General features: G+C 33.8%; 1 protein-coding gene across 22 annotated transcripts in view; it reads right to left on the minus strand.

Moving 5' to 3' along the window:
• ikzf2 (IKAROS family zinc finger 2) overlaps positions 1 to 25558 on the minus strand; it is a 397036-nt gene that overhangs the window by 90341 nt on the left and 281137 nt on the right. For 9 of the 22 annotated variants that reach the window (XM_087265822.1, XM_087265826.1, XM_087265825.1 and 6 more), the window contains 2 exons: positions 13987 to 14090; positions 5867 to 5953 (listed from right to left, as the gene is read on the minus strand). In XM_087265822.1, coding sequence (XP_087121948.1) covers positions 5867 to 5902 — 36 coding nt within the window. In that variant the 5' untranslated portion in view covers positions 5903 to 5953; positions 13987 to 14090. Of the gene's footprint in view, positions 1 to 5682; positions 5747 to 5866; positions 7240 to 13986; positions 14091 to 25558 lie in introns of all 22 variants that reach the window. The other 13 variants (XM_087265836.1, XM_087265830.1, XM_087265814.1 and 10 more) reach the window with 7 other exon arrangements.

Here is a 25558-nt window from a genome sequence, read left to right on the forward strand (position 1 = left end):
AATGATTACATTTGTGAACCCTAAAATGTGTTACTTTCAATTTTCAGCGAAACTACTGTGGGACTCGCATTAACAACTGTGCGAAGTGTTGACGTGTAAGTACAGCTATACACCGCGTGAGTAAGTGCTGCATGCGGTGCCTCAGTTAAAGCCTGCAGAGCTCGTGTCTGCTTTGAAGAGCATTTCGTAGATGGGATGAAAGTTCGACTGAGGTCAAAACAACTAAGCAGACAGGCACCGTCATTTCAATATCAGTTCTCAAGATAAACTCGACGAGTCTCCAGCGCTGTTCAAGCCAATCTGTCAAGATCTATGACAAAATTCTTGAAAGTGATGCTTGTGTCTACACGGGTTCTTGACTTGAACACCCCAGACCACAATGTTCATTCTCAGCCCTATCAGCTCTGCATCTCCTATTCAAACAGTATGCGCTAAGCCCATGTAGGGGAATGTAAGGTGGGCTGTGGAGAAACTCTCCTGGGGTTTGTGTTGCGATAGCACCTGTGCACTTCCAGTATTGTGTGGGTGCTACTGCCATCATCCAGGTGAGATATGACTGTCACATGCTCACTTCACTGTACGCTTATTTTAACAAACCACTTCCACTCATAAAAAGAGTCTTGAGTCATCCTTGGAAAAAAAAAGCAATTAGGCAAATTAAGAGTCATTGCAAAACTACAGTGACTGGCCTTTGAAAACAAAAATAACTCTTACTGGCATGAGCACGTGGTTCAAAATCACAGTTTCATAAAGAAGATTAATCTATTGACAAAAGATGGACAAACTGTTTAGTTTAACTGTTTTTAGTTTATAATATATATTAATACAAATAAATTATATAATATATTTGAAAAATATTATATATATATATATATATATATATATATATATATATATATATATATATATATATAAAAAATTATACAATACTCTTTATCATTTAAACCTCTAGGTTTTATCCATTTGTCAGCAATTTCCCAGACCCCAATGGACATCACATGTCAGCTCATGTTTTTTTTGTGGTTCCTTAGCATTTCATCTAATTTATACAATTTATTAATTGGATAAAATTAATTTATCTCCAATCTATATGTTGCGGTGCCCGTGTGGTCTATGTTATGTAGGTAAGAAGCCTTTTAAACATTTGCATTTCTGAACATCGATGTGCTTTTCGACATCATGATGCTTGAAGTCCTGTTGCCCAGCATTTCTCAGTTATGACACATTCTGTCTCCACTCTAGAATGCATAGGGATTTAGGTTGTAAAGTATCCACGCCGGGAGCGGGGAGAGATCTTAACAAATTGCTGTTACAACGTGAAGTCTTTTGGATTTCCACTCTAGACACGTTGTCTCCAAAAGGTTTAAAAGAGGAGTTTGACATTAGTCCTTTTCTTTAATAATACTTGAATGTTTAATTATAGGTGTTTGAGTAATGTTATTTGGTTGTATTTTGTTGTATATTTTGTTGTATTTCCGTGTTATACTCTGTTTTTTTATAATTTGTGATGCAATATTATGGTTTGTTTTTGTATTTTCACTTTAAATATCTAAGTTTTCTAATTCATAAATGTGTATTTTCTTTAATTTTTTTTTTTCTTGTTGTGAGATCATGTGATCCGGAAGTGTACAAAAAGGAGCACCTTACTGTGATGAACACTGTTTGATGAAGAGCCGTGTGCTCGAAACATTACATGCTGTGTGTCAGCTTTTTTAAATTAATAAATTTGCATTTTTGGAGCTTTGGTGTTGCCGCCTTTTGAATATATAATCTTATTTAAAGAGCCCCTATTATGGGTTTTTAAAAATGACTTTCCATGCAGTGTTCAACACAGCTCTAAAGGAATGAAAACATCCAGCTGAGGGTTAAATCTGAAAGTGCGCCTTGTTTAAAAATATAGATTTTGTAATAAAAAGATTTGACTCAAGAGCCATTTAAAGGATTTGTTGTTCGTCTGAAGATTTTGCCTGTTCGTATCAACGACGACACAAAATAACACCAAATATAAACTACCAGATCCGGTAAAACGTGAACGCGCCTTTCCCTTTAGACACTAACGAAGTGTGAGGGATCATGGGATTGATCATTACGCAAAGATTACTATCACTGTGAGATGGCCAGACATGCAGTTGAGGGGAATAAAGGGTTGAAGTTCATTTCACAACAACATCACAGTTTAGCCTACTGTGTGCTGTGTTTGTTCCTGTCATTCTTCTGATGATTGATAGAATAACTTACCCTGCAGCGTGGGATTCACCCGCTGTTTGTTATTAAAAAAAAGATCAGCAAAGACTACTAATGTATGGGATATTGTCAGTAACTGTTACAGAGTTTGTATGGACCAGTTTCTTCTTCCTTTAGATCCTGTAAGTGTTTCTCTTTCCTACACAATGTAAAGTGTAATTAAAATGGTTGCCTTGTTTTCAGTAGTTTGCAAAATATGTATTTAACTGTGTGTTGTAACCTGTAATCGGTCTACACGACTTGTAATCACTCATCTATTATAGATATAGATGCTTGTAATGTAACTCTCAGGTTAAATCTGTATGGGTTTTTTCACATATCACGTCCAAAATCACGTTGAAAACGTGACCCATGCTTCTTCTTTTACCAATTCAAATGTGTTTTGTGCTTGCAATCTCCTGCTGTTTGTTGCTATGACCACCACCAGCTGTTCCTACAAACCAACTGCGCTGTCAATTTTCAAAATAGTTCAACTTTTGCCACTGTGTGGATTAATACTGAATGTATATCATTGTTATTACTTGGGGTTGTAGATCTTACACATATAATCTGTGCTCTGAGTACTTCTTGGGCGTTTCTCTCCATCTCGTGCTGAACGCAGTTGATAAATCACAACAGACTGGGTAATCGGGCCAATCAGTGCAGTTAGCCTCACACAAATGATGGATTAGCCTCACTGAACGAATCATATGGGAGTCATTGAGATATTTAAGTAAAAATAAATGCATATTATCAGACAACGAAAGTGTTTTTTCAGCATGGTGTTGGAGACCCCCAAAACTAAAAAAAAAAAAAATGACCATTTATAATGCAAAATAGGGGCTCTTTAAAGCCTGCAGTCCATGATAATGGACAATTTTGTCATCAGGCTCGGCATGTGGTATTTTGAAAACAATCCACTACACTGTAAAGCAGAATGGCATCACTTCACTTCAAGTTATATTTACAATGTTTTTGTTCATATTTATTGATTTGTTTGCCAATATTTCATAGATTGTAAACAAAAAGAGGGATTGCACTTACTAATTAAAGCTCTTAATTAAATTAAAGTTTTAGATCATGATTTTTTCCAAATATGTCTGTCCATTTGAATATGCAATGGGTTCAAAATCTGCTACTGAAATTAAAGCCAGTAATGCTAACTACATCAATGTACTAATTCATCGCTGAAACAATTTCATATGCAGAATATACAGATCTTGAAGTTCTTGAACATATAGCAGATAAGAAATATCTCAGATATGGACATCTTGTGGAGTGATGAGGAAGATGAAGATAATGTTTAAAGTTATAAACAATGTGCAATCTATACAACTAAAGTAAAAAAAGTTACAATCTTACAACAGTCTTGAATGTTTTTTGTATTTCATGTTGATATAAAGTTTGGGAAGTCCAACTGTTCTGACCTGATATCCATTGGTCCAAAAAAAAAGAAATAAAAAAAATTATATATATTATATATATATATATATATATATATATATATACATTTACATTTTTCAGAAACTTGGAACATGATAAGGGGTTAAAATGTAACATTGTTCACTCTTATGTTTGTTTTATGAGTGCAGACCAGAATTAGATAAAAGTTACAACGAATGATGATGGAACATTACTTCCCCCAAATCTGACATTTTATTTGCATAAACGTTATTTTCTTTTGACAAATTTTATGCAGACACCACACAAATATAAAATGTCATAATTCTTTACAGTAGTACAGAAAAAAAACCTTCTGAGAAAGGTTTTGAAAATTGTGAGAATCTTAAAGATTGATGATGACTAAAAAGCACCGGTTGCCAAAATTATATTGGAAGAAAACGACCTTCCTTTTACTTGGCTTGCACTCCAACACAATATTTCACTTTTGCGCGTTTGATTGCTATATTTCACAATGATTTATCAGTAGCTAAACAACAGTTCTGCCAACACTCCTTAAAGTTTCAGCCACTATTTGTGTGTGTGTGTGTGTGTGTGTGTGTGTGTGTGTTTGTGTGTGTGTGTGTGTGTGTGTACGAAGTGTGCAGGTTCTCCAACAATTAATGTTTGGCTTTGTTTCATCCTTAGCAGCATTAAAGCGTGTGCTGTACAGAGTAGCTGCACTTGAATGCTTATTAGGATGAATAAAGCCTCTGTGTGAATACAGCTCTGACCTTTTACTTTTGCACAGATATAAGCTGCTGCAGTGTTTTCAACAACACAAGCACTCATTAACCTTTTACCTTTCAGTAAAATTCTTGTCAGTTTTAGGTATTTTGCTGTGCCTTCCTTTCATCCATTATCTTTTTTTTTTCATTTTAAGAAACTGATATAAATTGAGAAAAGTTATAAGAATGTTGACAATACTTAGACTTGAACAAGTTCAACGCCCCTTTTTTCCTTTCATTTATTCATCATCCTCAAGTCAGTTTTTCTGCAGTGTAACACAGAAGCAGCTGCTCTTCACTATACAAATGAAACTGAATAATGACATATATTGTTGTTAATTTCGATGAATAATGACTACATCAGAATGCATTCAGCTCAATTTTAAACTGGAAAATAGATATAAATGTAATACTATGCATGCTTTTTAGTAATGGAAGGACATTTTGCAAATGCTTTAAGAGTCACTAAAATACTTAAAATATACTTATATATAGTTTTTTCTTTAATGTATGCATTTATGTATTCAATTATTTTTTTATATAAAAAATTTGATTTCCACTGTAAAAAGCATTAAGTTACTTAATAAAATGAGTAAACCACAAAACAAAAGTGAGAAGTTGACAACTTTAAAATGTGAGTAACTTGGAACTGTTAAGTTGACAACTTCATTTATTTATTCTTTCACTCACTCATTTTCCTTTGGCTTAGGTCTGTTTAAAAATTTTGGAACGATTTTAAAAAAGCATTAAAGTCATGTCTTTATGGTGTATTTTGGTGTAAAAAAAATTCCTAATAGCCAATAGTCTAGTGGTTAAGTGTGCCGACATATAGCACCATGGTGTTCACGGCAACCTGAGTTCCATTGTTGACCCATCCCCTCTCTCTGCTCCCAATACTTTCCTGTCTGCAGTCTCTACTGTTCTTTCCAAATAAATGTGAAAAACCCCTAAAAAAACTATTATAAAATATTTCCTAATAAATAATAAATATTAAATTTCATTTCTTAATAAATCGCCCGCATTATATATTTATTTTTTTATGATTTGTATATGATATTAGAATACGTTTTAGCTTTTTGTAAGTTATTTTAAGTTTAATAGAATATTCTCAGTAAAATTTGTAAATGAAACATAAGCCCTAAATGTGCCATTTACATATATTTAAATTAATATGGAAAACGAGTGCATGTTTTTACCAAAACTAATATTGGATTTTTTTTAAAATGCGTGTGCTTGTAAAACAACATAATTTGCTCAAAGAAACTATGATGTTCTGCTCTTAAGTTCTTACCACCCAATTTGAAGCATCATTATGGCCGTTTTATATTATAAGTAACGTGGTTCAAATGATGGACCTGCGACAGAGAAACTATGGGTTTTGGGGAAACACTCATCACTACATTGTTCTTTTCCCAAACAATAAATTGTACTATAATAGTACAGCCGTGAGTTATGTCGTTGTTTGGGAAACTCACCTCTGGATGTGGAGAAGAGCTCAGCCGCTGCACCATCTAGCCACCACCAACACTGGTTTAAGGTGCAGCTCAGGGTAAATACGCTCTCTCGCAAAAAGAAAAAAAGGAAATAGATTGTGAAAATTAGTTGATACTGCTCTTTTAACAGACATTTAACTGACTATAAGAACATTTACAAGTACATGTTAACTTAGACTAACCCTAACCCCAACCTAACAGTCTACTTATAATCGAATGGGAATTAGTTGCAATGTAACTTAAATTCCATCAAAATAAAGTGTGACCAAATATTTTATTGAATGTACCAGCAATGTGTGAAATCCTACATTCTATAGAATGCCTATTGTATCTATAGAATGCCTAAAATCAAACAACAAAGTATAAAATGGTTGCTACTTTATACATTGTCTTCTATAGAATGCTGAGTTGTCATGCGGGAGTGTTGAACATTAATGTAAGATGGTGTATTGCCAGTACAAGGTTCCACCACCACATCACAAACAATATTATGACAATATAGTGTATATTATCCGGCTGAGGATTTTCACTAATTCATGAAATATGAATGTGCAAGACCAAAGTGCCAAAGTGAAGTGTTCTTGAATGAAAATAAAGTACAATTCTAAGCGCCATTCCAGTCTTACCTCCTGTAATAAATACTTCAATCTTCGTTCTGCTTTTATTGTTTTTCAACATCATACTGTATGCTTTATTTTGTATTCCTTCTACTTTAAAAGCCTTTACTGATCATTACATATTTTATTGTGCTCTTTTCACACTTTGCCTAAATGATACTTGTCATTCTATTCCGTTTAATGCCTAGGAATTGTATAGATTGTCTAAGAAATGTATGCAAAATCTTTACAAAAAGCTGATGTTTCCTACTTTGCCTAAATCATCAGGCATTCTATACAATACCTGGATTGCACACATTGCCAGAAACATATATACTAAATATTGCCGGCAGCTAGCTCTCTGCAACTCTCACATGGTTGCCCACTGAAGGTAAGCAGAGATGCGCCCGGTCAGTACCTGGATGGGAGACCAAATGGGAATGCTAAGTTGCTGCCAGAAGTGATTTTAGTGAAACAAGCAGGGGGTGCTCAACCTGCGGTCTAAGTGGGTCCTAATGCCCCGGTATATTGATTGGAACTATTTACTGCTCAAAGAAGTTACCCTCTGTGGTCGTAAAAAATCCCAAATTTGCTCATGATGGCCTCTGTCTATCATGGCCTTCTAACCATCCACATATCATTAGTGGCTTCATCACTCCTCGTCTCCTCCACACCAATCAGCTGGTGTGTGTAGTCTGTCGCAATATGGCTGCTGTTTCGTCATCCAGGTGGTCACTGCACTAGTGGATGAGGATATTTCTATATAAAAGGAATTATTATTATAATTATTATTATTATTAAATGAGATATGTGTACAACACTTATTAATTAATCAAGTTATGTCTGCTTCATAAAACAATGATTTTTGTATGCAATTTCGAAGGTCAAGAGCTGTGCTCCCAACTTTATCATCATTATATGGGAAAAAAAACAGCTAAGACATTTTTCTGAACATCTTATTTGTATTTCCACAAACCAATTCAAGTCACACAGGCTTGGAAGGACATGAAGGTGAGTAAATGAATATAGAACTGTCACATTGTCATTTTTGGCTGAAACATCCCTTTATAGTGTGCAAATTGGAAACAAAATAATGAAAAGCGCAAGAACAACTCAGTGATAATGTTTCCTTTGAACACCGCTGTCAAGCTGTTTAGTTGCAAACCTTTTTGGAAAGTTTCAAAGGCAAGAAAAGTCTTCCTTTTACTTTCAACTTGCTCAAGCAAATTGTCTTAAATGTCAAAACCATTTAGCAAAAGCTCCAATTCAGATCTCATTCCCTACACTTTCCTTTCCATCAATAGATTAATCAGCCTAGAAGGTCAGATGTTTAAAACAGCGTCCTTCAAGTATATCATCTAAACTTCTGTCATCATTTTGGATGTTTTTTTTTTTTTTTCGCTCGAGGTGAATGGAAATGGTAGTAATGGTAAATAACCACAACTGGTATAAATGTCACGTAAAAGGAACTCAAGGGGGGTTCAGCGGTTACAAAGCCTTCCTTCAACAAAATCTACCAGACATCTGATAATGATTTGTCTGGTGGACATAAACTAATTATCAATTTTATTTCAATGTAAAATAGATGTGATCCTAATATAAAAAATTAGTTTCAATAAAAAAACAACCAACATTCAGCTACTGTACGTGAAAAGTTACCCAAACATGCTACCACACAAACCCCTTCACTCACAGAATCACTCATGACTTCAGCAATTCTGACCTTTACATTTTTCCAGGAAGTCAGAGGAAATTGAGCATGAGCCAAAAAGGGGAAGACTGTCACTGAGAAATGTCTAAAAACTATACATCCAACAGACCAACACAACATCTCACTGATCTAAACACCAAAACATTATCAATAGCCGTGACTCAAAACCTCTGTACCATCTTTTCACACTCGCATGAGCTGATTTGAGCTGTATAATGACTGTTGTCTGTACTGTACACAATAGTATTGTTATGAATGGGAATCAATTAGTATTTCCTGTTTATTCATTTAAAGCTGCTTTGAAAAAAAGTACTATATAAAAAGCTGTTTAAGCAAAGGTGGCTAGTACCAATTAAGATGCAGAAACGTTATCAGAGATGCAGAATCCAGTGATGAAAATAAAATTAGCTGTATAGTTCAAAATGTCACATACTTTGGCTGAATGGACAAATCAAACAACACATCAGACAATACTGCAACATGCAATAAAATATATATATATATATTAAATTTTAGGAGGAGTTGAAGTCATAACCTGAGTTTCCATTTTAGAAAGAGCTTCTATTTGTAGTATGCAACATCATAGCTGGAACAACAGCATAAACTACAATGGCAATGATCACCTCAGGTGCTTGGAATGTGTTTTATTCAATTTAGCATGTTTCCAATTAGAGTCTGAATACCATTTTTTGTGACATATAAAGCTATTGTGCCATTTAATGTACATATATTCAAGAACGAGTGACACATTGTTTTTCGGAGATGGAAACATAAACTTCATGCCTGCTCTAAAAGTCACTTGCCCTTACAGAAAAAAACAAAAAAGAAGAAAAAAAAACATGAGCTTCACATCACATGTGAAACACACACAAAACATAAAAATCACACATGGAACACAGATACACTGTAGTTTATTTGCTTTAATGTTTATTTTGAATGCTGTTGTTTTCGGCTTTATTAGACTATCGTCATTTACTAAAAATAGATTATTGCAGCTGGTGGATTCACAGTATTAGCTATATATTGATTTTCAACATCCAAATGTAAAAAGTTATTAGTTATATAAGGCACTATATTGGTGCTTCCATAATAATAATAATAATAATAATAATAATTTAAAAATAATAATAATAATAATACTTCCACACATTTTAACAGAAATAACAGGAAAGTTTGGTCTTTTACTTTGTAAAAAATGATTAACATTTTAGCCTAAAAGATTTATGATTTCAATTCATTAGACAAACTTTGAAATATCTAGAATTTCATTATTTATTTTGACCATTAATGGGGAGGGAAAAAAAACTGTAATATTTGAAATAAATCAAATTTCATTATTTCTTGCTCAATGACTGATTATGACATTAATGTGTCATGATATTGGCACTTGAAAAATGCATATTCAACTAATATATTGTAATTGCTGTAGCAACATACAATAGTGCTGTCAAAATATTTACAGTATGCTTAGATACAGTGTTGGGGGTAACGCATTACAAGTAGCGTGAGCTAACAGCATAAACCTCTATGACAATGAACACCTCAGGTGCTTGTTACGTGTTTTATTTAATTTTGCATGTTTCCACTGAGTTTGAATACCGTTTTATGTGACATTTATAGCTATTGTGTCATTTAATTCACTCATATCCAAGCACGGGTGACACTTACATTGTTTTTTGGACATGAACATGTCTCACTTCCCCTTATGGAAAAACATAAGCTACTGCATACATCAGATGAGTAAAGCACATGAAATGGGGTTAAATGCTTAAACGTTTATGTTTAATGGTGTTGTTTTTGGCTTGATTAGACTATATATTACCACTATTATATTATTGATAAACTGTGGATTATTGCAGCTGGTGAATCTATTTGCTAAATATTGATTCATCTAATATTCTTCTAATACATTTAGATGACATCTAAATGTAAAATGTTATTGGTTATATAAGCCACAGTGTCTATATTGTAGTACTGTATAGTATACTATACTATTGTATAGTAGTAGTAGTAATAATAATAATAATAATAATAATAATAATAATAATAATAATAAAAATAATAATAATAATAATAATAATACTATTTCTTGCACACATTTTCACAGAAATAACAGGGCATTTTGGAATTTTCATTTCAGTTTGTAAAAATATAAAAAAGATTGATAGCCATTTTAAATTGTAGTCTAAAAGATTTATGATTTAAATTGATTAGACAAACTTTTAAAATCCAGAATTTAATTATTTAATTTGACCATCAAAACCAGTAAAACATAAATAGGGAGTGAAAAAAAAACTGGAACACTTGAAATAAATCAGATTCCATTATAAAGGAACACATTTCTTGTACTAAAAAAAATAAATAAATAAATAAAAAATAAATTAATATGTCATGATATTGGCACTTAAAAGGTGCATATTCAACTAATAAAAAATACATTGTAATTAATGTAGCAACATACAATAGTGCTTTTAAAATTGATATGTGCTTAGATACAGTGTTGGGGGTAACGCATTACATAAAATTACATTTCTAGGTAACAAGTAAAGCATTACTTAAAAAAAATAAGTACTAATATTTGAATAACTTTTTTAAAAAAATGTAATACAAGTTGCTTTTTAGCTTAATTAGCTTTAAAAAAATAAATTGCTGAATTAAAATTAAGGTGGTTCGTTCTACTGTGGCGACCCCAGATTAATATACTGACTAAGCCGAAAAGAAAATGAATTAATGAATTGATTAATAAAACTAAAGTAGTCACATTTAATCATGCAGTCAATGAGAGAATGTGTTCATTATTTTGAGTGCATTGAAGAAAAGGAGTTTGTTTCAGTGATTTTTTTTTTTTTAAAGACAAATAGTACAAAAGTAGCAAAAGCATTGCTTTAAACTTTCAATAACCTGTATGCGGCTTTTTGTATTTATTTATTTTTTTTTTTTTTTTAAGGTAAATGAAGGTTATACAGTGCATTGTTAATTGCAAAACTCCTCTATTAAAAAAAAAAAGTAGAGGTAATATAAAGTAAAACAAAAGTTACTAAACAGTAACTTAATGCATTACTTTTTAAAAAGTACACAACTAGTTATTTTTTTTGGGAGTAACTCAATATTGGTATGCATTACTTTCAAAAGTAACTTGTAACAACACTGTTTAGATATATACCACATAAGAGTAAACCATGGTACAAGTAAAAATAAATAAAAAAATAAATAAAATAAATCAAAGTGCGAGTTGATTTGATATGCACATCAAAACACAAAAATTATATATACACATTTGCATTTACATAACATGTTCAGACACAATTTTATTCTGTTTAATTCAATGTAGTACTTGTCATCTTGTGATTCCTTCAATAATTAACAAACAATTTTGAATAAATATTGTCCCTACACCTTTTTCATTTCATTGTAGCGGTTTAGCCTCCAAAAGTGTACCTTTTGCAATGCCTATGAAGCCTGAAATTAATTTGACTGTGATAAAACCTCATGACAGTAATGATGGGATGCCCTCTGGTGGTCGCATGGCATCTTAAGAGTTGGTTTTGTAATCACATTATTTGGTATACGCACCTGCAGAATGAGTAATCTCCAGAGCAAGCCAGTTTCTGTTTGCTGTTTACTGATAACACGACATGATGTGCAACCAAACATAACTTACAGAAGCGAGCAATCTGTTTAAAACACCGGGTTAGTGAGTGCTGGTATAACACTGATAAAACCTCCGAATTTGCACAGACGAAGAGGGAGCAGGAACTGTTAGAGATACAGCGTGTTTGCTATTCCATTATCCTTTTACAGTCATGCTGAAAATGTCTGCAAGTGTTGTGTTAAGCAAAAACACTACCTGTCTTGTGAACACCAAGTGCATAAATCACTTTGTCTGACATGAGGAAAATGAACTACGAATCCCCGGCTTTTCTTTAATTAAATGTCAGCTCAGTAAAACATTGACAGTAATTCGTTTAAATCTCCAGATGCCCAGCTGAACCTGGTGTGATCTACTGTCTGTGATGATCATTACCGCTGTGCGTTCACTGGCATTGCTATAGGGACTCCATTATGGCAGTGTTTTAGAGTCAGATTTATTATGTTCAAACTGAGTGATTGTTTTATAGACTAGATGACAGAACTTGCTATAGTGGTATCCAAAGAAGATAAAACGGTCATTTTAATGTTAATATCAGATAAAACAGTATTCAAGATGAATACAAGATGAATTAAAGCTTTTTGTTTTCTTATTTGAAATAATTTAATATTTATAATTTATTATAATTGTATAATTTTTTACCCTAATTATATTAGATATAAATTTATTTTTTTATATAAATATGTATTTATTTACATAGGTTGTAAATAGTTGACAACTTAAAATTAAGGTAACACACTTCAGGACATTTTTGAGTTGACTCAACTTTCAACTTAATTATTGCACTTGACTCGATTTAAGTTGAGTAAACTCAAAAATGTCCTGAAGTTTGTAGCCTTATAATTTTAAGCTTAGTCAACTTTTTTACAGTGCAGATGTGTAAATAATTTAAAGATATAAAAATATCTTGGATGATTTTTCCCTTAAATTAATTAATCATTTAATTTATTTACATATTTATTTGTTTTTATAACAATATTTACACAGGCCTACACTGTAAAAAATAAAGTTGATTCAACTTAATACTTTAAGGCAACAACCTACAGGACATTTGAGTTGACTCAACTTTCAACCCATTTACTGCACTTGACTCGATAAAATTTAAGTCAACACAAAACTGCCTGAAATTTGTTTGCTTAAAATTTAAAGCTGAGTCAACTTTTTTACAGTGTAAATGTGAAAATAATTAAAAAATATAAAACTATCTTGGATTTCCTTTAAATGTATTTTTAATTATTATTTATTTACATATTTATTTATTTTTATAAAAAAATATGTATTTGGTTATATAGGCCTACACTGTAAAAAATAAAGTTGACTCAACTTGAAATTAAGGCAACAAACTTAAGAACATTTGCGTTCATTCAAATTTCAACCCATTTACTGCACTTGATTCGACTTAAGTTGAGTAAACTCAAAAATGTCTTGAAATGTGTTGCCTTAATTTTTTTTAAGTTGAGTCAACTTTCTTAACAGTGTATTTATTTTTTAAAAATAACATTTATTTATTTATTTTAATAAAAAAAAATGTTTGAATCGAAATGGCTAACAAATGTTAATGGATTTAACTTCTGTGTTTTAAATTTTTTTCAGTAGCTACTTGGCTATTTTTATTTCTTTTTTGCCAGTAAGTATGAGCTCAATTATGAATCATTAGACATTCCTTAGGAACAAATACCATTTCATTTAATTTGTGAACAATTTCCAAATATTTCTGGTCAGTCTACGCTAACATACTTTTTTCAAAACAGTTAAACTTAAAATCAATATAACAACATTATAAGACTTGTTTTTTTTCTACAATGAAATATACAGTATTACATAAACTTAAAAAAATTGAATACTACCAAAAGACGTAGCTAAAAAAACTGCACAAGAGCTTTCAATTTGATCTCTATCTATACAAAAGAGAACAACTTGAGAAAGATTTTGTAAACAGAGACTATTTAACAGAAATTGCAGTTGATTCCAAACAGTAGAGAAAAAGGAGAGTCATTCTTGTATTAAAAATTAAAGTGTATTCTTGTTCAAGAAATTTGAATTGTAAAGTGATCTTGTTGGATCTTTTCACTACTTTTGAAACAGATAAACAACACATGCTCCAGTTTACCCTCAAGATAAAGGCTACTTAAGGAATCACACTTACCTTTTACAGGTTCTTCTAGATATTTTGGATGGGTGAGGTGTCCATGTTGCAACAGCTACCGGAGTGCCTCAGGGCTCAGTGTGTGGACCTCTTCTCTTCTCCAACTACACATCAATAAAATCTGTCATTAAGAAACCTTAAAAGGGATAGTTTATGCACCTGCAGCTTCTCCATGATGGATGTCCAGCATGCTTCAGTCTCTGGCGCCTAGACTGCAGCTCTGCACAAAAAATTTATCCAGAGTAGGTTGTGCCCAATGAGCCTGGTTTCTCTAGAGTTTTTTTCCGTACACTTCCGACAATCGGTGAAGTTTGTTTCTCGCCGCTGTTGCCACTGGCTTGCATGGTTTGTGACTTGTGGAGCTGTGCATCAATGGATTTGCTCTTCAGTGTTTCAGGAACTTAAGCCACAATTAACTGAACTAAACCAAATGTCAACTCTGTAAACTGGACTGACCCTGTTTCAATTTACTAGAACTTCTATGTTAAGCTGCTCTTACACAATCTGCATTTTAAAAGTGCTATATAAATAAACATGAATTGAAGAAATATTAAAATTCTGTAATCATTTACTTACTTTTGACTCCAAACCTGTTTGTGTTTCTTTATTCTGTTGAACACAAAACTAGACATACTAAAGAATGGCAGAGATAAAAAAAATAAATAAAAAAAAGAACAGACATCCATCAAACTTTGTATTCTTACTATGGACACCAGTGGCTGTTTTTTCTTCCAATATTCTTCAAAATATCTTGTTTTGTGTTCAAAAAAATAAAAAAAAAAGGAATTTCAAAACAGTGAGTATGGATTAATGGTGAGAAACAATAGTTGAACTATCCCTGCAACTGCTATGTTGATGACACTCTGCATTTTATTCAAACTTGATCCAGCAATAGCTACTCGCATCTCAGCACAAACTTACAGACATTTCTTGCTGGATGAAAGACATTCATCTTCAACTCAGCCCTGCAAATCTGCATGTAATATAAGTAAACCAACAATTCCTCTAAACAGTTCATGCTTACACTGTAAAATAAAAATCCATTATTTTGGAACTTGGAAACACAAAGTAAAATAACTCAAAAAGATTACAGGAAATTTTTGTAATTTAACAACCATTATTTTACTTTTTTTTTTTTTTAAACGTAAAAAAAAAAAGCATGTTAACCTCTTAAGGTCCAAGGTGTTGTTTTTTGTTTTCATGCTGTTTTCATTTCTCTTTGCTGTTTGGACTTATTGGAACCTAATTAAAATAAAACCAAATTATCACGTTTTGATATGATGTACTTTTACAGAAAAATCATGTCCATGTGGACTCGGGGTCCGAATTTATATAAAACACTTTTTCCTGACTGTTTTTTTAATGTATATATAATATTTACATTTTTTGAACATTTACATTTGACTATCAGATATTAAAAACAACATTTTTTCCCCATTTTGGACCGTTAAAAATAGTGCTTGTGACATTTCATATGCTGCAAATCAGTTGCAGGAGGACACTGTAAGTCTGTAACAAAATATAAAGCATTCAAAATATTTTAAATAGCCACTTAAGAGCTAAAATGTGCTGTCCACATATGTGGCCACCAAGCCCTATTTCCCATAATTTAAAAACAAGTTTTTTGAACAGTTTTGAAATTTCACAGTAGATTTTTTGTATTTCTTGAGCTTAAAATATGTAATATCAAACTGTATATAAATATTGTGGAAAGTTACACAAAATTATACATTTTATTCTCCAAATGCTTGCATTCTTGTAGTGAACAGCACATTTTGGTGCCACATGAGGCACAACAATAACTTTTATGGACCTTTACATTGGTTGTTGCGTGTCTATCTAGCTTTAGGCATTTTCAAGTCATAAATATTCAAGTCTCTTTTTTTGGTCAACACTTCACTTATTACTAGTGGTCTCCATTTATGTTATATTTATCTATCATATATATGTATGAAAAACATACTTGATATAATGTTTGTTAGATTAACAACACTGTAAAGCCCAAAAGTCAATTTTATCAAATGAAATGAGTGTAGTTTTATGTAAAAACTAGTGTAGTAAAATTTACAGAAAGCTAATTCTACTTCTTTGAAAAGATTTTGAGGGTGACGCAGTGGCACAGTAGGTAGTCGCCTCACAGCAAGAAGGTCGCTGGTTCGAGCCTCGGCTGGTCAGTTGGCATTTCTGTGTGGAGTTTGCATGTTCTTCAGCGTTCGCGTGGGTTTCCTCTGGGTGCTCTGGTTTCCCCCAAAAGTCCAATATATGCAGTATAGGTGAATTGGGTAAGCTAAAATAAGAATGTATGGGTGTGTCCCAGTGGTGGGTTGCAGCTGGAGGGGCTTAATGAATGAATGAATGAATGAATGAATGAAAAGAGTTTTGAACTCAGTGTTGAAGGTTATTGGGTTAATTAAATACCTCATTATTTAAATGGAGTAAGTTCACAGCACTCATGTAGATTAGTTGTTAACTCAAATGGTTTGTAGCAATCGGTTTCCACACATGGTTTGAGTTGCCTTAACTAATTGGGTTTGAAAAAACTCAGTTTTTACTTTTTTTTTTTAAAATGATTTGTTACAATTTATTTCCTCAAATGTTGTTTGGGGTTTTACAGTGTATGACTTGTCACATCACTTATAAACTGTTTATCTTTTTGTTGTTCAGATTGCTTTTAATGTTTTATTTGTAAGGCAATTTAGATAAAAGCATCTGCTAAATAATAAATAATGTAAACATGTTTTCCCAGATCTTTGCATGAACAACAGTTTGTGTTATGGAAGAATGAACTGATTTGACAAATGTTTGAAGTATTTGGGGAGTTTTATTGTGCATTTTAAATGTGTAATTAGCTGTAATTAGTTGGTAATGAGAATTGCAAAGATTGTTTTGGAAAAGTGATCAAAAAAATGAGAAATTGGTCTTTGTAATTGTTAATAAAGTATCCTAAATTTATTAATCGCCAACTACTAAAGTTTCTGGAATTAAGGAATCTAATCATTTTAACTATTTAAATTATTAAACTAGATTATGTTTAGCCACTGTCTGTTTAAGCAGAAAGTAAACGGCAGAGGTACCAGAAAGATTTTTCTGGCTAGGGGTAATCTAGCAATCAACATTCAGTTGCAAAATACATACAAAACAAAATATACAGTACAATACATACACACAGCAGGCGGAAAACAAGTTTCATTTTGTCATAACAATGTTGCCCACTGTCAGTATAAAGACACTGTGGGAGCCTGCTAAAGCGGACAAACTAAAATATATATTCAACAGTGTGCAAAATGTGTGACAGATGATATTCTGTGAAAAAAAGTTGGGCAAAAATAAAAAAAATTATGAAAATAATGTAACATTCTCTTATCACCCGCATTTTAGAGCTTCTTGATGGCCGAAAAGAACCCAGTGGAAGATCTGATGTCTGTAAGTGAATGTGGTATATTCTGATGATGAAATGTCAGATACATCTAAATATGCATCTAATCTTACCTTCTTTCTACACTGAGAAAGACTGCACTTTTCAAATCTGAGGATAAGGCAATAGTTTTCACATTTATTCATTTTGATGAAATATAGGACTTACAACTTTTTATTTAATTTGCTAATATAGCATTAATTTGAATCAAAAGGTCAAGTAAAACCATACTTGTGGTAACATTTTTAGAAAATGGCATTAAAAGTTTAATGCTTAAATATATAAAAAATTACACATCGTCTAAAGTAAACCTTACCAGCACTGATACAGAAAAAAGGCGATTAACTTTTTAAAATTTTTTCGAAGGAAGTCAATTCCTGCTTTTTTTTCCAATATTAGTCAGAATATCTTGGTGAAAAAAATTTATAAAACCACTTGAATGTGAGTAAATGGTGAGGAAATGTTAATCGTTTGTGTGAACTATCCCTTTAACATGGTTTGATTGCTTGTTTACTTTTAACCATTCATTAAAAATTTCAATATATTTTACAGTCCTACTTCTTAAACGCCAGTTGGTGTTTCTGTGTGGAGTTTACATGTTTTCTCCATGCTAGCATGGGTTTTCCCCAGGTTCCCTGATTTTCTTCCACAGTCCAAAGATATGCAGTATAAGTGAATTGATTTAACCTAGTTGGCACAGTATATACGTATTTAGTTCTAGGCCTCCAACACACAAACATATGCGTTCAGTTAGCGGTCTATAACGCCATGGCAACTGCCAATATTCAATAACAGGACCAAAGAACTAATTCAGGGGAGCTTTTAATACTTACCTGAGCTCAAACTTCACTCTCACCCTACAAAACGAGAAGAAGCCCCAGGTTCGAGAATCTTCTGATGCAAAGCAGCATGTCAAAAACACCTTCTAATTAATCATCAGCTAAGAGCAAACTCTGATAGATGGATGGATGGATGGATGGATGGATGCTAATTTAGGGAGATAGCATGTTTACCATTAGAAGCTGGTTATTTTCACAGACTGTTGCCACACAGTGTGTTTAAACCCCTTATAAAATTGATTGTTGCATATTAGGTCTTCTTTAATCAAACAACCAATCAATCCATTGATGACTGAATATTAGTAAATTATGTCAGGAACACAGTAAGCATCATTTTCTATTAATAATTCCGATCAACATGACTCCCTCGGCTCATGTTCCAAGCATCTAGGACTTTGGGGTTTAAATCTACTTACCTAGAAGCCACCAAGCTGTTATGAGCAAACTGTAATCTTCGCCAGTGTCAACATTAAGAGGGGAAGATATCAAAAAGGGGACACATCCACAGAGAAAAGCCACACGAGCCAAAACACCTCTAATTGCAGAAAGCTGTTGTAGCAAGCTGCCATTTCCAGTCCCTGCCTTCCTCAGCACTGTCAGCCCTCAACATTAAATGAGTCTTAACACCTCTATACAGCTGTTCCCTCAACCTCCACTTCTTTCCCAGCACACCTCTCAATTACCAGATACTGTTCCCTCCAGTGAGGGATCCGTAGACGGTGCCACGCAAAGCGCCTCGCAAATTCAATCTTCGCCATCTCTCTCTAATTACACCGTGATGAGGAGCAAAATGGGAATCTGCCATGGAGCACATTCCAATCCCATGCACGGATGAGGCCGCTAAGTAATTGAGCTGATACAGGTGCCAAAACATTGACAAAACGCCTTGGGTGTTTTGTCTGAAAATCTTCTGGCCTTTGTAGAAAGGCTGCAGGCAAGGATTGTGCGAATGAAGCTGATGAAATGCTCACCCCACAGTGACAGATTTAGAGGAAAGAGTACCCAAAAAAAATAATAATAACCATGTCAACGGCTGCAGTCTATCCTCCAGATTTAAGAATAAATAGCCAGCAATTCATTATCAACTCAAGATCAGAAACAGACGCACCGCAGTGTGTCTCATTTTAGCTGCACTAGGTAAGCTGACAAGATTATATCTTACTGTAGCTCTCTGGATAATCAAACCAACTTTAACCAACCGCCTCTAACGAAACCTCACACTCTTAAATTCCCACACAGTAATCTGATAAATGGCAATATATGCTGTTTATATATATGCTGTTTATATATATATATATATATATATATATATATATATATATATATATATATATATATATATATATATATATATATATATATATATATATATATATATATGAGACATACAAGTTCATATTTGGATTAAGCTCTAAATAATCTAGCTCCTGTTTATCTAACCAACCTTCTGTCTCGCTACGAACCAACTCGCTCTTTAAGATCTCAAAACTCAGGGCTTTTGGTAGTACCTAGAATAGCAAAATCAAGTAAAGGAGGTCGAGCCTTCTCTTTCATGGCTCCTACACTCTGGAATAGCCTTCCTGATAACGTCCGAGGCTCAGACACACTCTCCCAGTTCAAAACTAGATTAAAGACCTATCTGTTTAGTAAAGCATACACTCAATGCATCACCTAGCGGGTTCCACACTGGCTTCTGCATCTTGCTTATATACACTATGAACAGCAGCTACGCTAATTATTCTCTTTATTCTCTATTTTCACCTGGGGATACTCATCCCGAGGTCCTCAGATTAGGCGTAGTCACTGATTGGATCCAAGACCAGCGACGTGATGATCCCAAGGATTCCATATCCGGGACCAGGCCATATCCTGAGCTGCTGCTGCGCTGATGGTCGTGGGGAGTGGAGAACATGAGTCTGATTCCAGCAACGCTCCAGGGACAGACGAGTCTTCATTGAGGCCATCTTCCAGCATAAACCACGGCGAATGAAGTTCTGCACAAGACTTTTGGCCAGCGGAGAAATTAAAATGGTCGTGCCCAACTGAGTCTGGTTCTCTCAAGGTTTTTTTTCTTCACTCCCATCAGGTGAAGTTTTTTTTCCCTCTCCGCTGTTGCCACTGCCTCGCATGGTTCAGGATTGGAGGAGCTACGCATCGATGAATTGGCTCTTCAGTGTTTGAACTCTCAGTAATGATTAAATCACACTGAACTGAGCTAAACTGAACTGAACTGAACTTAAACACTAAAACCTGAACCACACTGTTCCAGTTACTGAACCACACTGTTCCAGTTACTATGACCATTTATGTGAAGCTGCTTTGACACAATCTACATTGTAAAAGCGCTATACAAATAAAGCTGAATTGAATTGAATTGAATTTCACGTGTTTGTGATATACACTCACCGGCCACTTTATTAGGTACACCTTACTAGTACCAGACCCTCTTATACCTTTAGAACTGCCGTAATCTTTCATTGCATAGTTTCTACAAGGTACTCAAAATATTCAAGATCATGTGCCTGAAGCCTACTGTTAAAGCCCATGACATACACCTGTTTACTTTTTATCTCAGAATCTTTCACATATTTTCTTTTTTGAAACCAATATAAAGTGTAGTTTTGTTGTTTTTTGGCTGTGACACCTCTATTTATGTACAACAAGTCTCATGAGACATGAAGTAAAAAACTTTATAAAAATTTATAAAGTTAGTGACTACTTATTTATTCTCAAACAGACTTCAAACTACATAAATATATCTATATATTTTCTTCAAAATTGGTAGACTACTGCCTATTTGTCATCTACTGTATCCATGTCTTTACATTTGTAATTTTAATGGTTAAAAAAAGTTTACAATTTTTTAAATATTGTACATATATGATATAAACAGTTAAAGTCAGAACTATTAGCCCTTCTAAATTATTAGGCCCCTGTATATATTTTTGTTTAACGAAAAAAAAGATTTGTCCATCACTTTCTAAACACAAGTTTTAATAACCAATTTCTAATAACTGATTTCTTTTATCTGACAATACATAATATTTTACTAGATATTTCAGCTTAAAATGCAATTTAAAAGCTTAACTAGGTTAAATAGGATAATTAGGCAAATCATTGTATAACGACGGTTTGTTCTATAGACAATTGAAAAATATAAATATATATTGACCTTAAAAGGGTTTAAAAAATAAAAACTGATTTTATTCTAGCCAAAAAAAACAAAACAAAAAGGGTTTCTCCATAAGAAAACATTAAATACTGTGAAAAATTCCCTGCTCTGTTAAACAATTTGGGAAGTACTTGAAAAAGAAAAATAATTCACAGGAGGGCTAGTAATTTTGACTTTAACTCTATGTAAAATCAAAGAACTTGTTTGTCATTTATTTAATTTGCATATATTTCCATGTCAGATTTCTATATGAGATTCCTACAGTAAATACATCGGCATGAGATGCAACATCATTAGATTGCAATGATGTGGAATTTATCTTGGCCCCGTACTCCCTAAATGAAGAGCTACAGCACTGATAACCTGCTTCCTGCTCTGAATGATGATGAGGACGAGAGGAAGACTAATATAGCAGTCTGCCCTATTTGATCTCTTTTGGTCTTAATTAACTACTTCACGAAACGCCACCTCAAGCATCATAAATATACGTCTGCACAACACGTTCAATTATGTGCATCTGGTTTGACCTCTGAATGAACTTCTATTTAAAGTGATCGTTTATAGTTCTTTAATTTACTGCAGTTTAATTTCAAACCATTAATTAAACGGTGAAATATTGTACCTGAGGTGCACTAATAATAAACTGAGGATAATAAGTTTGTCAAGACAAACTTTAACGATGTGATGAAGCCATGCCAAAAGTTTAAGAATGACTTAATAGATATTCAATTTAACTCAGGTTTATGTGTATAGCTTTTTTCACAATAATTATTGTTTGAAAGCAGCTTTACAAAAGGTGCACACTGCATAACTATCAAATTTGGAAAAGGTAAGGTTATTAGTTACCACAACTTTATTGGTTACTAATTAAATGGTAACAAATAGCTTTTAACAGTAAAAGTTAAAATACAGTATATTAGGTACACCTTAATAGTACCGAGATGGACCCCCTTTTGCCTTCAGAACTGCCTTACTCCTAAGTCGCATAGATTCAACAAGGTACAGGAAATGTTCCTACGAGTTTTTGGTCCATATTGACATGATAGCATCTGAGTTTCTGGTGCCTTTCTATCATCTCAGACCAGTCTGGCCATTTGACCTCTGAAAAAATGTAGAAAGAAAGAAAGAAAGAAAGAAAGAAAGAAAGAAAGAAAGAAAGAAAGAAAGAAAGAAAGAAAGAAAGAAAGAAAGAGACAGACAGAAAGAAAGACAGACAGACAGACAGACAGACAGACAGACAGAAAGAAAGATATAAACAAACAGACAGACAGAAAGAAAGACAGACAGACAGACAGACAGACAGACAGACAGACAGACAGACACAGACAGACAGACAGACAGACAGACAGACAGAAAGAAAGAAAGAAAGAAAGAAAGAAAGAAAGAAAGAAAGAAAGAAAGAAAGAAAGAAAGATTTTTTAAAATAAAATTACTTGTTTTCCTTGCTCACATTGTAATGCTGCGGTTACATTAGAGTTTGAGCGCGTGAAATTCTGTTGTACGGAAATGCAGAAAGGGGCGGGATTAAATGAGATGATTAGACTTTTTAAAAAAAAGCATGCAATTGGTCCATATTTTAAATTTTTGTCCAGAGAGGTCATGTTTTGATCTTCGATTGATCTCACACAGCCACTTAATGCAATTTCACAGGCCAGTGTTCACCATGCGTGAACTTTAACGCAGCGAACGGTGAAACTTAGCACACAAGCTTGAGTTTCTGGTCCGTCACATTTGCTTGTGTATGATTGTTTGTCTAAGGGGCAAAAAGTGCAGTTTGACCACGGCATTAGTTTTGAAGTTAATCAATATGTTTTTGTTAACTCAATTCGAATGGAAAAAAGAAAAAAAAACTTGTTTGTTTTGGTAATCTTTAATCAATATTTAACAATTTGCTTTCTCTCTGGAATTACAGTCTTTATCTGATGAAGTCAGTTTGACAGCTAGGGTGAAATATGCTCAGCCACTCCAGTGCAAAACTGAAACCCCACCCCCCACTCAACATTGCCTTTGAGTTGAAAATACGTCATCACACCAAATTAAAAGTCTCCACCAATTTCTGCTTCATACAGACTTTAACAATGACCTTCACAACGAGGAAATTAGACGACTACTCTGGTTCACCCTAATGAGTGTGCCAAGAATGTAATTAAAATACACTAAATACCAGAAATGCTTTAGAAATGATATGCTTGGGGTCATATTCAGGTGTTGCAGGGGGGGCCCTTGATAGGCCCTTGAAAATCTGGGTATTAAAGAATAGCTCAAACAGCTCCACTGTCTACTTAAAGCTGTCTTCGTAGTGGAGAAAATTCCCATTAATTGGAGCTGAGAGAACTGTGTTCTCTCGAGGGTGACATGGTTAATGATCTGTTCCCATTGTGCACAAACCAATTAGCCTGTGTGACCCCAGACATGGCGTCTATGCCATAACACTATAGCAGGTTCTTGCGGCTGCCATGCACTGTCTTATCTACAGCCACCAATCCGAGGCTAGAGGCAGTGCATTATGGGCTTGCAAGAGCCGCATGATGAAATTGCAGGGAGGGTCAATTATTGAGAGATATAGAGAATGCTGGGGAAGAAATATTGAGTTTAAATGGAGACTGCTTAACCCCAAAAGTCTTGGTAATGTTTTTAAAGTTCAGGAACTTGCATACATCAAGTATTCTTACACATTCATTCATTCATTTTCTTGTCGGCTTAGTCCCTTTATTAATCCGGGGTCACCACAGCAGAATAAACCGCCAACTTATCCAGCAAGTTTTTACACAGCGGATGCCTTTCCAGCCACAACCCATCTCTGGGAAACATTCACACACACACACACACTACGGACAATTTAGCCTACCCAATTCACCAGTACCACATGTCTTTGGACTGTGGGGGAAACTGGAGCACCCGAGGGAAACTCACGCATAGGCAGGGAGAACATGCAAACTCCACACAGAAATGCCAACTGAGCCGAGGTTCGAACCAGCGACCTTCTTGCTGTGAGGCGACAGCACTACTTAATGTGCCACTGCCTCGCCCATTCTTACACATACTTGTTCTAAACTCACACCTAGTACTTTTTCTTTGGTCTAGACCAAGGTTAAAAATTACATATTGCAGTATAAAAACAGTCATGTGACAATAATCACATTAGTCATTGACTAAAAAAATTTCCTGAACTGCATTTTGATTGGTCAGAATTAATGAACAGCATATTCATGTGAGCAACACACAGAAGTAAACAACGAGTGGAGGAAAAGTCAGCAGACACTCTGGACCTCCTCACAACTCCACATTTGTCTAAGAACTGCAGTAAATTGTCAAATAACTTTTTTTCTCATGCAGCAGTGACTACGGCAGCTGCTTTAGTCCAAAATTCAAAGTACTTTTTGCATTTGGTTCAGCTTGAGGTAGGTTCAAGTTCTCATCATAAACAAACACCTCAGGGTTTGAAACATACCGAGACCACCTCTTCGAGCAGGTTTTTGTACACTTGTTTAATCTGCATTCGGTGTGCACCTGCCTCTTTCACACCTTTCCAAACAAACCGCACCAAAAAGGCAAACAAACTCTGGTACATTAACCGTTTTCATAAACTGATAATGACTTCCTCACTAGCCAAAAGTGAATATCAAATTTAACTACAAGAATCTCAAGGGCTGGGTTGAATATTTTAAGTCTTTTCTTCCATATTATGAAGTACATCTGAGTGAAAAAAGTTTAGCAGAAAAAAAGATGCTGCACAGTCTGTTGAGGTGTCTTATTAGTCACGCATGTGATTGACAGATTGCAAGAACTAAAAAAAAAAGTTATTTATTTCCCTTCAACATTACCAAGGCACGTAGAGTTATTACAAAATATTGATGAGCATGGTTAAATACCTTAAAAACACTCAAATGCTCCATTAAATATGAATGTGACAAAAAAATACATGCTCTATAAATGTATTTTTAAAAAGCAGCATGTTTGTGTTTTTATCAAGGCTGTCAACTCTCACACATTCAGCATGATACTCAGGCAATTGACACTATTCTCACACTCTCACACCTCACGTCCATTTTCTCATGCAGTGAAACTAATGTTTAAGTTATTGCTTGTTATTTTATAATATATGGTATAGTTTAGCAATTTACAGTGAACTTTTGCAGTGACTTG

The sequence above is a fragment of the Danio rerio genome, chromosome 9 (genome assembly GCF_052040795.2).
Source record: "Danio rerio strain M-AB ecotype USA chromosome 9, GRCz13ab, whole genome shotgun sequence".
Lineage (NCBI taxonomy): Eukaryota > Metazoa > Chordata > Actinopteri > Cypriniformes > Danionidae > Danio > Danio rerio.